The sequence below is a fragment of the Sorex araneus genome, chromosome 7, assembly GCF_027595985.1.
Source record: "Sorex araneus isolate mSorAra2 chromosome 7, mSorAra2.pri, whole genome shotgun sequence".
Taxonomy (NCBI): domain Eukaryota; kingdom Metazoa; phylum Chordata; class Mammalia; order Eulipotyphla; family Soricidae; genus Sorex; species Sorex araneus.
In genome coordinates this window covers 36,909,616-36,927,248 of record NC_073308.1, presented here as the reverse complement: position 1 = coordinate 36,927,248, position 17,633 = coordinate 36,909,616, and the positions used below count along the sequence as shown (strand labels likewise).

The window sequence follows — 17,633 nt, the reverse complement described above, 5'->3', positions numbered from 1 at the left end:
AGAGCCAGGGTTACCTGGGCCAATTTGGTAGTGCTCAGGGCCCTTCAGGGCTGCATTCAATAAAGTGGGGGTTGGGGAGCATGTCTGGCTCAGAGGCATGCTAGGAATAAGCCCTAACCACTATACTAACTTTTAACCCCCAAAGAACATTTACTAAAAAACAAATAAATAAAGAATTTTGGGTGCCACACTCGGTGATGCTTGGGGTTACTCCTGGTTTGGTGCTGGGGGCAGTGGGGGTATTATCGTAAGGCTTCTGCATACAAAGCATGTGCTATCTCCCTGGCCTTTTTTTGGGGGTGTGTGTGCGGGTGGTAGGGTAGGGGACGGGTTTCCGGTCAAACCAAACGATACTCAGGGAACAAGAATTATGCCGGGAATCAAACCACGTCAGTCCAATGCCAGGGGAATGCCTTATCCACTGCACTATCTCTCTAGCCCTGGGTATAGCATACTCTCCAGTCCTGCCGGGAACAATTCCTAAGCACAGAGCCGGAGTATGCTATGAGCATAGCTGGTATGATCTAAAAACCAAAACCCACGAAGTAGAGAAATAATATAAAGAATAAAAGTATTTATAACATCAGTACCCAAAGTCAATGTTTGTATTTCGGTGCGCTTTTTGGCAACCTTTCTTTCTAGGAATATATCATCTTTACAAAATTAGAATCATCTTGAACGTGGAATCGGGCTGGAGTGACACACAGCAGGGCGTGAGCCTCACACACGGTCCACACAGGTTTGACCCTCAGCAGCACGAATGGTCCCCCAAGCACCTCCAAGGGTGCTTCCTCAGTGCAGAGCCAGGAGCAGCCCCTGAGCACCACCAAGTATAGGCCTCCCCCCACCAAAAAAAAAAACAAAACTAAAATACAAAGTTTCTATAAAAAAGTTCATTCCTAATAAGTATTCTTAGGTTGCCCTAAATCAAAAGTGACTTTTATATTCTGTTCTTTCACAGGAGAAAATTTCCTCATTATTAATGTCCAGAATAATTGTTAAGTTATTTTTTTTGTTTTGCTTTTTGGCTCACACCTGGCAATACTCAGGGGTTACTCCTGATTCTGCACTCAGGAATCACTCCTGGTGGGGCTCAGGGGACCGACCATATGGGATCAAGCCCAGGTCAGTCATGTGTAAGGTGAACGCCCTCCTGCTATCCTATCACTCCCACCCTCCAGAATAATTTTTAATGACAGCAGTCATTACAGCACACCAATGACCTTACTTTGATAATCAGATTTTTTTGTTGGATACTTGCAATTTGTAATTTCCTAATAACACGGTCATCAACAATTACTTTACAATCTTTAACAACAAAAAAAATAAAACCCTAATCCACTACACTGCAATAGGTAAATTAAATTTTTTTTTTTTGTTTTGAATAATAAGTAAATTTAAGAGAAAGTAAAGACTTTGACTTCTACTGTAGTGCTGAGGGTACCACATGGTTCTGGGGTTGAATTTGGATGTCCTACATGCAAAGCCAAAAAAAAAAAAGGTAAAGATTTTTTTGGCAAGGAATGATTTCAGCAGAAGCTGGCCTTTTACCTACCTGCTGTCTCCTCACTGTTTGGACAAGCTGACAAGTCTAGTCGCTCCTTTAGAGACTTGTAGACTTGAACTAAAAAAAAAAAAAATTAAAACAAAAAAAAAATCAAAAGTGTAAACAAAAATTTTTTGAAGTCAATTACCTTTTATTTATTTTTGACCACATGCATGGATGTTCACGGCTTACTCCTGACTCTGCTCAGGGATCACTCCTAGCTATGTTGGGGGACCATATGGGATGCTGGGGATCAACCTAAATCAGCCACGTGCAAGGCAACCTGCTATACTACTATCTCTTTGCCCCTCAACTACTGTTTTTAACAAATTAGATTACGCCCATCTTAGAAACAGCTGAACATTTGTATATATTTTGGTATCAGGGTGGTCAAACCCAGCAGATTGGTGGGTGTGCAGTTTCAGGAATGGAATCCAAGCCACACACATGCAAGGCTGGCAATCCACCACTGAGTCACATCCTTGCCCTTAGAATAATCTGAAGGTCTTAAATTTTTCATAGAAGCACTAATTCCCTAGGGCATCTGGAAAAACCTACAAAATCTCGGAAAATAATTGTTACCATAAACCTTCTGATATCTTATTAGCATTAAAACGCTCCCCCTGCTCCCAATCTACTTGAAATATACTCTCTAGTTTTATCAGTCTTCAATATGATTCACAGGCAGAGAAAGACAACTTGGTTTTAAGAGTAAAACCAAAGCACAAACTCTGTGTGCTTTGAAAATACAACAGTGTCCCCAAGAAAGAACTTCTATGCATTCAAGTTTCTAGGAGTCCAAGAAACCATCGCAGCAGGCAAGCTGCCGAGCAACATCCCTCGCTCGCACCCATCTGATTTCTTGACCCTCTGGGAAACAATCTCTGATGCAGAGACAGAAAGAAGCAAGTACCCGGGACTGTGGCCCTCAAAACAAAAAACAAGAACAAAAACGCCAAACAAAACAATATTAAGAGACCCACCGTTCCTAGGAGACAAGGAACGGTTATCCACAAACACGTGACACAGCGTATGAACAGAGAAGTACCTTTCTTTGGTGCTTTGTCAGTGTTAGTTTCTGGAGTCTCCACCTTCTTCCCTAGCCTTTGTGCAAGGCTGCGTTTCAAGGGAAGTTCACAGTCGCCACCTACAAACAGAGGGAACTCAGTTGAAGAGCTTGAGTCAGAGTCAAGAAATACAAGTGAAAAGAAATAATGGAAACTCATTTTCTTAATTTTCTATATTGATATGTTGTGGTCATTCAGGGCAGTCCTTAAACCTAAATAAGCAAAATCCCATAAGAGACAGAAATACCCAAAAAATTAGAACACATAATCAACATTTACCAAGTAACTGAGTGAAATGACAATAGGAAGATTGTACATCTGGATCGAGGTTGAAATTCAGTATTAGAAATAAAAATAAACAATACAAAAACACAATTTCCATATATAAAATAAATCTTAACTGGCCAACTGCCAGTACTAAATTAAACTTATAGTTAAATGCACCCAGATGACCAGGATAGAAGCAAAACAACACTTCAACTTTTTTGTTCAAGAAGACTCTGAAGAGCAAATAGTGCCATTCTTCAATTTCAGGGAAGAAATCTAAAGATTTCTTATGTCAGATTTTTTATTTTACCCAAGTCACCACCTAGTGATAAAGTTGAGACCTGAACCAAGTGTCCTGACTCTTGGTTTGCTTGTTATTTTTTTATTGGGGGGAGGGGGCTTGGGCCACAGCCAGTGATGCTCAAGGACTTACTCCTGGCTCTGGACTCAGGGATCACTCCTGAAGGGATTTTGGAGAAATCCCCTATGAAATACTGGGGTTCAACCCTGGGTCAGCTGTGTGCAAGAGCACTGTACTATCTTTAGCCCCAACTCTTGGTTACTGTATTAAACTGTGTAACACAAGTCACTCAACTGATCACAGTTGTTTCAAACTCAGCACTTCTGGGTTCAAGTTCTTATCTTTACGGTCTCATTAATAACTTGAAAAACCCTCATCACAAGGGAGGGTCAGAGGACTCTCCCAGTTGTAATTTATTCTGAGGAGCTAGGGCCCTAGGAGAGCAGGTAGGGTGCTAGTCCTGCACACGGCTGACCCAGTGTGCATCTGGTAAAGACCGTGTGTAGAGCTAGGAGTTAAGTCCTGATCTCCACTGAGGGTGGCCCCAAACCCAAAAAATCCACAAAGTTCACATGTGTGCTAATATTAATGTATCTTATTTCAAGAAGAACAAGAGGGGTGGAGCATCCTGGGCAGGGTACAAGTTTAAACAGACCAACAATGGTGGTGGAAAATGTGCACTAGTAAAGGGATGGGTGCTCAATCACTGTATGACTGAAAGGTAATCATCAAAGTTTGTAACTCTCACAATCCAAGAAAATTAAAAACAAAAAACAAAACAAAACAAAACAACTCCCAGACCAATGGTTTATTTCTATGTTTCTCACTTTTTTTTTTTTTTTTTTGCTTTCTGAGTCACACCTGGCGATGCACAGGGTTCACTCCTGGCTCTGCACTCAGGAATTATTCCTGGCGGTGCTCAGGGGACCATATGGGATGCTGGGAATTGAACCCGGCTTGGCTGCGTGCAAGGCAAACGCCCTACCCGCTGTGCTATCGCTCCAGCCCCTATGTTTCTCACTTTCAACTCACTACAGACCAGTTTTCCCACTTGCAAGTACTGGTGGTGGCTGCACTTCGTGCTCGGGAGATCAGGAGAGCCAGGGTGGGGCCGGGCACTGGCATGGGGAGCAGACGGCTTAGTGTGCAGGGCTGCGGCTCCGACAAACACACTTGCAAAATAAACGGGGCCAGAGAGAGAGTATAGAAGGTATTCCATATGGCCTCCTGATTACAGAGCCAGAGAAAGTCCTGAGTTCCACTAGGTGTGGCTCAAAAAACCAAGAGTTTTTTGTTTTTGTTTTTTAAAAAAACAACCCTCACAGGGGATATTGGGGGTGGAAAATGTACAGTGGTGGAGGAATGGGTGCTTAATCATTCTATGACTGAAACTCAAACATGAAAACTTTGTTAACTGTAGCTCACAATGAGTCGATTAAAAAAGAAAAGAAAAAACCCTCTGAAGAAGGCTTGTCAAAGTAATTCTTTTGAAACAGATATACTAGGTAAGTTTATATAACACAATTCAGTAATACAGTAAAAATACTTTGCCCTAAATACGAAATAGCATTGAAAGCCAAATCATTAAGGGGATACATTTCCCCCTCTTTTAAGATTTCAATGTCTGGGTCAGACAGACAGTATAGGGTTAGCTGAATGTGGCCAGTGCCAGTTAGATCTCTTGGCTCTCCAGCATCACAGTTACCGGGGCACACTTGGGAACAACTCTTAAGGATCCCGAAGCACTACCAAGTGTGGTCCATTCCTACCCCAATTTGTTTGTCCACTGGACCAGAGGTGATCATTCCTATTTTTAAAAAAATCTTTCTGGGGGCTGGAGCGATAGCATAGCGGGTAGGGCGTTTGCCTTGCACGCGGCCAACCTGGGTTCGAATCCCAGCATCCCATATGGTCCCCTGAGCACCGCCAGGAGTAATTCCTGAGTGCAAAGCCAGGAATAACCCCTGTGCATTGCCGGGTGTAACCCAAAAAGCAAAAATAAATAAATAAATAAATAAATAATAAAAAATAAAATTAAACGTTTTAAAAAAAAAATCTTTCTGGGGACAGAGCAACGGTACAGTGGTAAGGCACTTGCTTTGTGCATGGTGACTTGGGTTCGATTCCCTGCATAACATACGGTCCCTTGAGTCCCGCCAAGAGTGATCCCTGAGCGCAGAGGCAGGATTAAGTCCTGAGCACCATCAAGTATACCCCAAAGCAACAACAAAACATTCCAAGACTGTCTCCCATACCTGGGGGCTTCCCTGCTTTCCTTTCCCATTCTTTTCATAGTGTTTTCTAAAAGGAAAAAAAAAAAAACCCAAACAAAAAGCCCTCTTCTTTCTGCTATTACTGAATTAAAATGTAACACTGTCCTTTTACAACTTCAATGAAAAGATTTGAGAGTGAAAAATATTTAGAAATTCTCTAGGCTCTTTCAGTCAAGAACAGTTGGTGACTAGCAAACTGACACCCACAGGGCACTTGTGTAACTGCATATGCAAGAGAATTAAACACAAAATTACTCACCTACAGAAAATTTTCGTTTCCCTAGTCTCTCAGTGAGACTCAGTCTTACCAAAGGCTCTTCTGAAATAGTAAAAAAAGGATTTTCCCGTCAGCCAATTTTATGTATTCAATAAATTCCCAAGGGTACCAAAGTATGCTTTGGTACTGAGTCCACCCAGCCAGTGTGGGAAGACAGCAGTCCAATCATAAGGAAGACTGTGACATTAAACACAAATCTTTACCTATTAAATAATTCTCAGCCAGATGTATAGATCACAGAGAAGGTATAATCCTGATTATTATCAATTAGTATCACAACAATGTTCTAACCACCGGCTATGAAACCTGCTTTGAGTCTGAGCACTCTGGTTTGTCAGATAAAAGCCCATTCTACTTCACTGTCATGTCTCCTTGACTACCAGGAAGAAGTGAATTTTCCTCCAATTCTCCAAATAGCACAAAACACAGAAATCACCCTGCGAATCCAAAGTAAAATATGCCAAGAATTCTGACCATCAGTTATTTAAAGGTAAAGTGAAACTTTTCAAATATTTCATCTTCGGCTCTGTGGTGTACAACACTGTTAACGGTAGGGTTTGTGCGTCACACCCTCCAAAGAGTCCCCTCCCCTCAACCACAGAGTCCCCATTCCCTACCCCAACCCCACTGTCTCCCACCTCCTCCTAGAGTAACAAGGCTGAGGAACTCCTGCATCTTACCTTGTTTGTTGGACAGAGTTACTGTCCTCACCACAGTTCGAACATTCTCTTTCTCAGGACCCGGAATGGGTTGAGGTTGTAGTAAAAGACCAGAAACTCCTGAAGAACCTTCTGAACAAACCAAGTCAAAAATCAGTGAATCATATACGGGAAATACAACTAATGCAAGTCAACTTTGTCTCTGTGACAAATCCAATACACACCACTGGGTCCCTCTAAGTCAGTCAATTAGTTTCTGTTCCTGGATGGTAGGGGGAAGATAATATGCTCCCTATTTCTGATCTCTCCTGGGTACAATGTAAAGATAATAATAAGAAAAAAAAATTGTGATGCCAGGGAGTGAACCCATTCCGGACCTCATACATGTGAGGCACAGGCTCGTAACATTACACCACACAGCTAACTGAGGCATTTAATCTACTTCCATTGCGAATAGGGGAACATTTTTCAGCGATATTCAATCATTTGCAAACACAATTCCATCATCTCTAATAGAACAAACTCTAGCAAGATGGTAGTTAAGAGGGCCAAAAAAGATAATACAGTGGGCAGCGAGCAGGCTGTACACACAGCTGACCTGGCTTTGATCTCTTGGCATTCCATATGATTCCCCAAGCCAGCCAGGAGCGACCCTTAAGTGCAGACCAAGAGTAAGCCCTGAGCACTGCACGATGTGCACCCACACCAAAAGGGTGTTTTTTTCATGTTCTTTAAAATGTGTTCAGCTCTCGATAGCTAAGAACTGAAACACAACTACATGAATTTTAGAAAGCAACCATCATTCAAAGTGTTCTAATTCTGGAAGCCAGAGAGACAGTACTGCAGATAAGGCACTTGACTTGTACACAGCTGAACCAGGTTCAATCCCTGGCATCCCTATAGTCCCCTGAGCACTGCCAGGAGTAACTCTTAAGCATCACCATATATGCCCCAAAAGCCAGAAAGTGTTTTAGTTCAAATAAGTGACAGAAATATCTATCTGGCCATTTTAACTTTACCAAGAATCTCTAGGAACTGAAGTGTCATTGTTATCTAGCTTCATTCACATATTTTTGTCTAAATTCCTAAGGACAGGTCAGACAGTACAGCAGATACGGTGCCTGCCTTGCACACACTGATCCAGAGTTGATCCCTGAGTACCTCACACAGTCCCCTGAGCACTACCAGGAGTGATTCTTGAGCATATAGCCAGGAATAAGTCCTAAGCACTCCTGGGTATGGCCCAATGACCCCTCCCCCAAAATTACAACTGACTTACCACCTTGCTTTTTAAGTTTTTCCTTCATTTTCTTTGACTTGATTTCTTCAAGAGTTTTTATTCCAAAATTCAAACATTCACCTAATAAACCCAAATAAAAATAATGTGAGGAATGAGGTTTGCATTTACTACAGCAATCTTTCAAACGTTTAGGAATGCACTCAAATTTATGAGTGAAAAATGACAGTGTGAAGGAGAAAAAGAGAGCAGACAGTGGGCAAAGTGTGGGCAGGAAGGGATTAAAAAATTAAAAATCTTTTTACAAGTTTGAGCACATTCAATCACGTTCAAGATTTTTTTTTGCACAGGAACCACCATCAATTTTCCCCTTTACCTTGCTTTACATTGACTCCAGGTTTCCGGACGGAAGTCACACGTAATCCATTATGAACTTCAGGAGTCGGTTGCAAGAGAGGGGCTTTGGTTTCATCACCTTCTTCAGAAAATTGATCTACACATCAACATTTAAGGCAAAGTTACAATCATAAACATGCTTAGAATCTTAACCCTGATTTTGTCTAGTGATTCTGAACACTCTTTTGCCTTAAAAAAAAAAAAAAAAGGACGCCCTCCGCCGAGATGTAAATCCGGCAGTGTGGCCTCTCTGCTGCTGCATGACCATGGCCCCGGAGGCCAGCTAAACTACTTTGGGTACCAGCAGCTTCTTGCAGAAATATCTCTAGACTGTGAACTGAGCCACGGCTGCCATCTTATGACGACCACAAAAGGGAGGTATGAGCTTGCAGTGATGCAATTTCTGGCAGAAATTTCTGGCAGAAATTTCCCTGGACTTAGTTACTAAAATACAGAAATACAAAACCGCGCAGCCGCTATCACTCATATCTCTTCCTTGTCAGCAACTGAAAACTAATTATCAAATGCTTCCTTTTTAACAGGTCTGACTTTGGGGGGGGGGGGGGAACTCCAAACAATAATAGTGAGTTTTTTTGTTGAAATATTGAATATAATCATAGTAAAGAGAAAAGTAAAGTGAAATTTATCAGCTACACAGGTGAGGAGTGGGGGCGGGGTGGGGAGTGAGGTATACTGGGGTTCCTGGTGATGGAATATGTGCACTGGTGAAGGGATGGGTGTTTGAGCATTGTATAACTGAGACTTAAGCCTGAAAGCTTTGTAACTTTCCACATGGTGATTCAATAAAAAAATTGGGAGAGAAAAAAAAAAAAGGAGCTAAATCTTACCATCATCATCTTCATCGTCATCTGCAGCATTGATCACAACTGGCGGATGTGTTGGGCTCGGAACATTTTCTGAACTTTCTACTTTCATAACACTCCGCAGCTGGGGGGAGGGGTTGGACTGGACAGACAACTTGCTCTGCTGAGCTGTGAGCTGGTTAGTTTTCACTTCCTCCTCCGCTATCTCAGGCACAGAGGGCAACGCAGCTGCACAAACCAGACACAGAATAAGAAGGGAGAGTTAGTTTTGATTAATGAAAGTTTGGTGCATTTTCTATGAACACGTCTTTCTACATTACTTGCCCATATTTCCTAATGATGTTCTATATTCTCATGAAGAGATAACATGACTTTTAGCTAGTAGCTCACCCCTTTAAGGCCATCAACTAGAAGGGGTCCATAACATGAAAGGGAAGCTAGATGCACAGTAACTGCAAATTCTAGACATTTAATTTTATTACTAATAGTCCATATTTTTTACTCATCAAAGTAGCAGGCAGTACTTTTTAAATATTTTATTTCTTCTGAATAAAGCAGAAAGCAGCAAACTATTTATTCTTTAAATAAAGTTGAAAACATGTAGCCATCACATTTTGATGACACTTGTCTGGGAGGGGAGAAGCGGGCAGCACATACCTGGATGCATGGTACCCACATGATACTGGTGATTAAACCAGAACTCCCCCATGCAAAGAAGGTGCTCCAGCTATTTGGGCCAATTCCTCCTAGATGTGGCTTTTATGTCCACATCTGGTAGTGTTCATACATGGTGCTGGGAATTGAACTACGGTGGGCAGTTTGCAAGACCAACCACCTTCCCCAGCAGATCTCTCTAGTCCCCACAATTACTCTTTTAATATCAGAAGTGGGCCTTACTTTTACTTGGAGGTAGGAATAGTCCATCGACATAACGTCCTCTGTTGTGATGGAAAGCACAATTGAGTTTCTGACATCCCATAGGCTGATTCTCCCAGTAACAGGGAATCTCACTGCGTTTTTTCTGTAATACAGGAAATAAATCCAAATGAAAATGTAACCTGCATTCCTCTGGCCATTTCTTTTATAGAGAAATAAAAGAACACATACAATTCTAAATGTCTACACTTAAGAGAAGCAGGATAATGTATATGATAGTTAAAATTATGGTATCTACCTATAAGCACCGTGAAGTTAAGCAGTTCTAGATGGCGGTGACAACAGCCTCTCAGGAGGCCACTCTCAGCGATACTCCTACTGGGCCAGATTACCCAATTGCTTGGGCCCAGCCATGCAGTTGTTGGGGGATACCAGGACCACAGCTGGCAGGGTTAGAAACCACCAGGGCAGTGCTGGAGGATCATGTAGCGCAGGGACCAAATTCAAATCCATCTGAATTCAATGCAAGTTTTCTGACCACTGGGCTATCTCCCAGTGCCTGGACTGGGAGATGTTGTCTCCAGAGTACTGGTTTCTCCAGAAGAAAAGATGGGAATAAGAGTTTTTGAAGGGTATCACTGTAATCCCGTTGATCATCGATTTGCTCGAGCGGGCCCAGTAACGTCTCCACTTGAAGGGTATTTGGGTGAAATAACACACAAGAAATACTCAGCACATTAAGGATATCAAGGACTCAGTAACTGCAGCTTAAGGCTCTGAGAATTTCCCCCCCATTCAAGACCTTTTAAACCAACACACTACCAACAATACTTTTCCATTTCAATAGACTTTAAGTCTTATGAAAGGTAGTTAAAAAAAAAAAAAAGACAGGTGGCCAGAGATAGTACAGAAGGTAGGGAGTTTGCCTACCCTTCATGCAGCAACCTGAGTTTGATTCCTGGCATCCCATATGGTCCCCTGAGCCCACTAGAGTAAACCCTGAGCATTGCCAAGTGGGGACCCCCAGAACCCCAACCCACACAAGAAGTACATATATACACATCTAGAATAAACAAAAGATCCATGATCAACAGAAACAAATACACCTATGCTAACATAAACATTAGATGTGAAAAGAATGTTAAAAGCTAATCTGCATAACTCCTCAACAAAAAGAAAAATGTACATCAACATTGGAACAGATACACACTGTAGTATATTCATATACAGAACGTTAGTAATATAAATGTGATTACATTTAATACTAGTTATGTAAAAAAAGCCAGACATATAAAAGCATAATGTATGATGCCATTTATAAATGCCAGAGGAGTAAAACTTAAAAACTTCTCTGTGATAGTTAGGATGATGACTATAACCTTAGAAGGGTGTGGCTAGTGAAACAGAGGATGAAGGGTTTAGAACGAAAAGCTGGAAATGTTAGGGCTTTTCATGGGTATGTGTGTGTGTGTGTGTGTGTGTATGTGATGTCTATGTGTATACGTATGTGCGCATATATATGTGATATGTATACACACACACACACACACACACACACACACACACACACACACACACACACACACATTGTATGGACTACATCTGGCAATACTCAAGACTTACTCCTGATTATGCTCAGGAAATATTCCTGGCAGGGCTCAGGGGACTCTGGGGTGCCAGGGATTAAACCTGGGCAGGCCACATTTAAGCCAAGCGTCCTGTCCACAATACTATCTGGCCCCTGGTCTGACAAATACTTAAAAAGTCAGATCAGGTGTCAAAAAGAAATGAACCTTCGATCAACCTGCCATTTAAAAATTTTAGGAAATCTGCGTTCTAGAGCAATAGTACAATGGGTAGAGCCTCCTTGCACATGGCAGACCCAGGTTAAATCCCAGGCATCCCAGATAGTCCCCGAGTACCACCAGAAGTGATTTTCCAGCCAAGAGCCAGGAGCATTCACTGAGCAGAAATTTAGTAGGCTACTTAGAATATTACACGTTGGCACTTACATCAATCTCCATGTGCCGAAATCTGCACACCTGTCGAAAACAGCGGCCTTCCTGCCATAATGTGCAAACAGTTTCATTTCCGAGTGCAGCTTCGCAGTGACGGAAAGGACAGCTGTCACCCTGAAACAAACAAACAAAAGAAATAGAAAGTGAACTATGGCATAGCAAAACAGATCCCAATCAGTACAGGAGAAACAAAACGGAGTACAAGAGAAATAGGCGAGGTAGAAAAGATGGGATATATGACTACTCTGGTCAACAAATTCGTAATTTCCCACTTCTGTTTAATAATACCTTTCAACTTCAGTACAAGAGCAATACAGGATTGAAAAATGGCAAATGGAAGTATTAGATATTCCTTAAAAATAATTTTTTAACTTGATCCTCAAAATTGTTTTTATATAATCCCAATTGTCCAAGTAGTTTAAGTAATTCAAGATTAGAGTCTATTTTAAACTCAATTTTTAAAAACACAGCATCACTATTTTAAATATGAACAATTTAAAAGAAAATCTGTACAAAATGCTCAGAGGCTAGAGAAACAGTGCAGTGGGTAGGGCTCCTGCCTTGCATATGGCCGATCCAGGTTCAACCCCCAGCATCCCATATGGTACTCACTAAGAGTAATTTTTTCCCCAACAGTAATTTTTGAGTGTAGAGTCAAGATTCTCCCTGACCATTGCTGGGTGTGGCCCCAGAACAACAACAACAACAAAAGGAACGATACTCATATAAGATCAGGTTAAGTCTAAGTAGTTACACAAGAATCATGCATAAAAAAATACATACTTTTGACAAAGCAAAAAATCCTCAAAAACATCATTTCACAATATAGCTTATAATATTAAGAAATCTGAAATAGTTTAAATTCAACTCAAGCAAGTGATCAAAGCATTCTTAATTCCAAAGGCACCCTATATAAATTCTAGATAAGAGAACACTGAACAACAATGACTATATACTATAACCACTTCACTTTTTTAAATCATTTTCAAAACATAAAATGACTGAGGAAAAACTGAGTTCTTGGGGGCCAGAGCGATAGTATACAGGCAGGATGCTTGCTTTGCATGCAATCAATTGCATGCAATGATCTTTGCATGCAAGGTTCATATAATCAATTATACGCAAGGTTCAATTCCTAGCATCCCAGGACCACCACCATGAGTAGTGATTCCTGAGTGCAGAGCCAGGAATAACCTGGATGTGGGCCCCAAAAAGCTAAATGAATAAATAATCGAATTCTCTATCACATCCAACTGTGTTCGGGGCTTACTCCTGGTTCTGTACAAGGGTCACCCCATGTGGTGCCGAGAGTAACATATGCAGTGCCAGGGACTAAAGTGGGGCCAGCCACACGCAAGGCAAGTGCCTTACGCCCTGGACAGTATCTTTCCAGCCCAATCATCTGCTCTCTCTGTTAACAGGGGCCACAGCAGCAGTGCTGGACTGAGGCAGGGCATAGAGCGGCCAGTCTAGCCTGGAGGTCTGGTAATGCAATGTCCCACCAGTCTTGACCCACCAGTCTCACACCAATGGTGACCAAGGGCACCCAGAGCCTCCAACATGTTAGGCATGTGCTTGACCACTGAGCCATAACCTTCGACCCCTAAAGTATTTCCACTAAAACAAACAAAAACAGTAAATAATAAATGAGCAAAACACAAAAACAATTCTCTATCCATCTTGGGAAAAAAATCATCTCATCCAGTTATTATTAAGAATATGGTAGAAAGAATATAGGTACTAATTCTTACTTTGGTACACGTGGAATAGAAAAAAAAGTAGCAGTCTTCTCCTTGATTCGGCATGCTGGGCAGATCCTTAGATCAAAAGTGGCTTCCTGAAAACAAGCCACTGCTTCAAGGCGAAGATCTCTTGAAATGGGTTAATCTTCCAAAGACAACTCAACCACAGAAATCGTCTTTAAAATGCAATCCTAAAATGAGACAAAGAATTTCAGACATTTTTCCTTCAAATCATCTTAACGAGATGGCATTACTAAAACCAAATTATAATTGTGTAAATAGATACTAGTATATATAAGCGTAACAGGACATTTTTTTACAAAAAACTGAATTACTACAAGATAGTTATAAAGTTATTCATGACTGAGTTCAGTCATGATGTTCCAACACACACCCCTCCACCAGTGTGCATTTCTTTGCCCCCTCCTGCCCCACCCGACCCTGTAGTAGACACTTTTCTTCTTTTTCTCCCTCCCCCCTTTTCCTTTTAAGCGCTGTGGTTTGCAATACTGCTACTGAAGGGTTATCATGCGTATCATTTCCCACCCTTTCACCTCGCTCCAATTATCATCGCCACAGTGTCCCCTTCTTTGTCCTGACTGCACTCTGCCCCACAACTTCATTTTTCCTAACAACTGCATAGTATTCCATTGGGTACCACAGTTCCTTTACCAACCCATCTGCTCTTGAGCACCTGTGTTGTTTCCAGATTCTGGTTATTGTGAATGAATAGTATTGCAGTGAACAAGTAAGTGCAGATGCCTTTTCTATATTGTGCTTTTGGGTATATTCCCTAGGGTATATTCCCAAGAGCGGTATTGCTGGGTCATTACAGAAGCTCAAATGTCTAGTTTTTTCAGGAATGTCCATATTGTTTTCCAAAAAGGCTGGACCAGTCAGCATTCCCACCAGCAGTAATGAGTCCCCTTCTCTCCATATCCCCACCAGCACTGGTCGTTCTTGTCCTCCTGAATGGGTGCCAATGTCTGTGGTCATGTGAGCATGTTTACCCATACACCTGTATGTGTGTACTATTGTTTTTTGGCTCAAATCCGGCTTGGTGCTGGGGAGGGGTGGGATGGGGGCTACGCAGTGTTAAGGGCTGAACCTGAGTCCCACAGCAACGAATACAATCCAGCTATCTGCACCATCTCCCTGGTCCCTTGCATCTTTAAAAAAGAAAACAACAACAAAAACTTACTGGGCCAGAGTGATAGTACAGAGGACAGGGCATTTGCCTTTCCTGCACCTGATGGGGGTTTGATCCCCAGCACCCTAAATGGTCCTGAGGCCCGCCAGGAGTGATCCTCAGTACAGAGGCAAGAGTAAGCCCTACGCACCATAGGATGTGGCCTCCCCAACAAAAATGTTAATTATTTATGGTTTGGAGGCTACACCTGGCAGTGCTCAGGGCTTACTCCTGGCTCTACACTCAGGGATCACTCCTGGTGGGGTTCTGGGGACCCCACCTGCTGTACTCCAGCCTCATATTTTATATTCTCATGTGTAATGTAAAACTTGCTTTAGATATGTATACCCATGCTCTTCTTTCTTTTGCGTTCTCTATGGTTCTTGTTACACTGCGACAGCATAAAATTCAATAAGCATTACTTACTCAACAGCTTATATTTTAGATAAACAAGATTATTTTATAAACTGTATTTGTTAAATCTCCAAAATATTTTTTGGAAAAAAAAACAACTCCAAAATATAATATAAATATCTTCTCTGCTTAGGTAGAATAAACTGTTTCACTAGAAACAATGACTTCTAAAAACATTTGCAGAACTAGCTTATATACAAAGATGGACAAAGAGTTATATATAGGAAGCAGGACTGAAAACTATTCAACAAAAGGATTTATTCTCCCTTCCTTGCTATTCCCTGGTCCTCACACTAAAGTGTTCAAGAAAACTTTAAGGAAGTAAAAACATGTAACAAAAACAGAAGTAAAAACCTGGAAGGAATTTCTACAAACTCTTACACCAGAAGTTTAGGTTTCTTTCTTTTTTTCTTCCAGCCACACCCAGTGGTTTCAGGGCTTACTCCAGGACCTGAGCTCAGGGATCCCTCTTGGCGGTGCTTAGAGGATTCATACCGTGTACCAGGGACCAAACCCTGGTTGGACACGTGCAAGACAAGTGCACTACCTACTATATCACTCCAGTCCCTACAAGATCAGGTTTCAAAATTATTAATGTATCCCTTAAATCCTACTAATTTCTAACATAAGGATAGCAGGCATAATGAAAAACATTTCTGATGTCAGTACAGAGTTAGCAGGAAGAGTCTGCCAAAAAACTAGAATTTTTAAGATTTGCATGACCTTCACCTTGACAATTTCATTTTATCATGGATCAATATGCAGGACTGCCTAAGACTTCCTGAGAAAGCTCATCATCTACTTTTTCATAATAATTTAAAAAAGAAAGAACGTAGGGATTGGAGAGAAAACACAGTGGGTAGGGCATTTGCATTTCATGCAGCCAAGCGGGGTTCAACCCTGTATGATCCCCAAGCAATGTCAGGGGTGATTCTTGAGCAGAGCAAGGAGTAACCTCTGAGCATCACTGAGTGTGACCCAAAAATAGAAACAAAACAGCAAACAATTAAGAGTAGCCTCTAACAAAATTATGGTATATTCCACATATGCAATGCTCATTATAAATTCTGCACTAAAAAGTGGTACTATAAAAAAAACTCCTAAAATGTGGAATTTCTAAAAATGTACCATGTATACAAACTACAAGCTTGAGAGAGAAGTGTATGACATACTGCTGCCAGAAATATGAACATTACTCACTGAAGAATGGGGAGAAGACATGAACAGAAACCTCCTCAAAGAAGAAATACAAATGGTCAAAAGGGATGTGAAGAAATGCTCTATAACTTTTCTTCAGGGAAATGAAAATCAGGGAATCTTCAGGGAAATGAAAATCAAAACCATGCATCACCTCACATCACAGAGACTAACTAGTCACCAAAGATAACAACAACCCGTGTCAGAGTGGATGCCGAGCAAAAAGGGACCCTCATTCACTGCAGGTTAGAATGTAGACTGGTCCAGACTTTTTATATGGACATTCTTCAAAAAGCCACGAACTGAGCTTCCATACGACCCAGCAATCCTACTCCTGCGAATACAGACCAAGGGTCCAAGACCCTGCAGTGGGAGTGGAGGGGGAGCCATCTGCACTCCTGCGTTCCTGCAACACTATTCACAAAAGCCAAAATCTGGAAATAACTCAAGTGCCCAGAACAGTTGACTGGATGAAGAAGATACACAATGGAGTACTACTGGGCTACTGATGAAATGAGCCTGGGGAGGGGGACAAACACAGAAGATGCCACTCACTCACAGAAAACAAAGAAACACCATAGGGGAATAATGAATGCCCAGAGGCAATAGACAGTAAGAGCGGGAGAACAGGTCCTTAGCAGGCAACTCCCCTGAGGGGGAGAGGGTGTAGGTCAGAGAAGGGACCACTAAGACACTGATAGAGGGCAGTGGTCACTCTGGACCAGGACTGGGTTGTGAAAGAGGTAAAGTGATATAGGCGTGATACTCTATCAGTAACAGTACTGTAAACCAGTGCCTAAAAGGAGGGGGTGGAAAAAGAGAAAAAGAAAAACCTGCCGACCACAGAGGCAGGCTGGGAGGCTGGAGGGACGCTTGGTGTTGGAACACTGTACACCTGAAACTCAGTAATAACTTGTGGTGGCAAATATCAATCCTGAGGCTCCCATATGCAAAGCACATCTGCCTGGTCCTACGATGGAAATTCTAAAGGATAGAGAAAGTAATGGCATTAGTAGAGATACTATATACCAAAAAAAAAAAAAAAAAAAACCTAGATAAAAATAACTGGATGGACCTTTAGTCTTTAGACTAAAAGGCGCTCTTCAAAACTGCCAGGTATAAATTTTCTTTAAAGTCATCTCTACTACACACAGAGATGATAAAGTGCTAAAACAATAATAATACAGAATTACAAACTCTCAAAAAAAAAAAAAAAAAGCAGAAGAGAAACTCTGATCTGACACGGACCACAGCTGAATCTATAAATGCCAAAAGATAAAGAAACAAAGAACTTAAGTGAGAAAGCATGATCTTAGATTTTAGCTGTTTACACTACATTTTTAGGAGATC

General features: G+C 41.5%; 1 protein-coding gene across 4 annotated transcripts in view; it reads right to left on the bottom strand.

The window, feature by feature from the left end:
- ZC3H11A (zinc finger CCCH-type containing 11A) overlaps positions 1-17,633 on the bottom strand; it is a 38,352-nt gene that overhangs the window by 9,983 nt on the left and 10,736 nt on the right. For 3 of the 4 annotated variants that reach the window (XM_055144305.1, XM_055144304.1, XM_055144306.1), the window contains 10 exons: positions 13,493-13,674; positions 11,736-11,855; positions 9,745-9,868; positions 8,872-9,075; positions 8,004-8,120; positions 7,670-7,750; positions 6,412-6,522; positions 5,714-5,773; positions 2,595-2,693; positions 1,556-1,624 (listed from right to left, as the gene is read on the bottom strand). In XM_055144305.1, the coding sequence (XP_055000280.1) occupies positions 1,556-1,624; positions 2,595-2,693; positions 5,714-5,773; positions 6,412-6,522; positions 7,670-7,750; positions 8,004-8,120; positions 8,872-9,075; positions 9,745-9,868; positions 11,736-11,855; positions 13,493-13,546 (1,039 nt within the window). In that variant the 5' untranslated portion in view covers positions 13,547-13,674. Of the gene's footprint in view, positions 1-1,555; positions 1,625-2,594; positions 2,694-5,713; positions 5,774-6,411; positions 6,523-7,669; positions 7,751-8,003; positions 8,121-8,871; positions 9,076-9,744; positions 9,869-11,735; positions 11,856-13,492; positions 13,675-17,633 lie in introns of those variants that run through there. The other variant, XM_055144307.1, reaches the window with a different exon arrangement.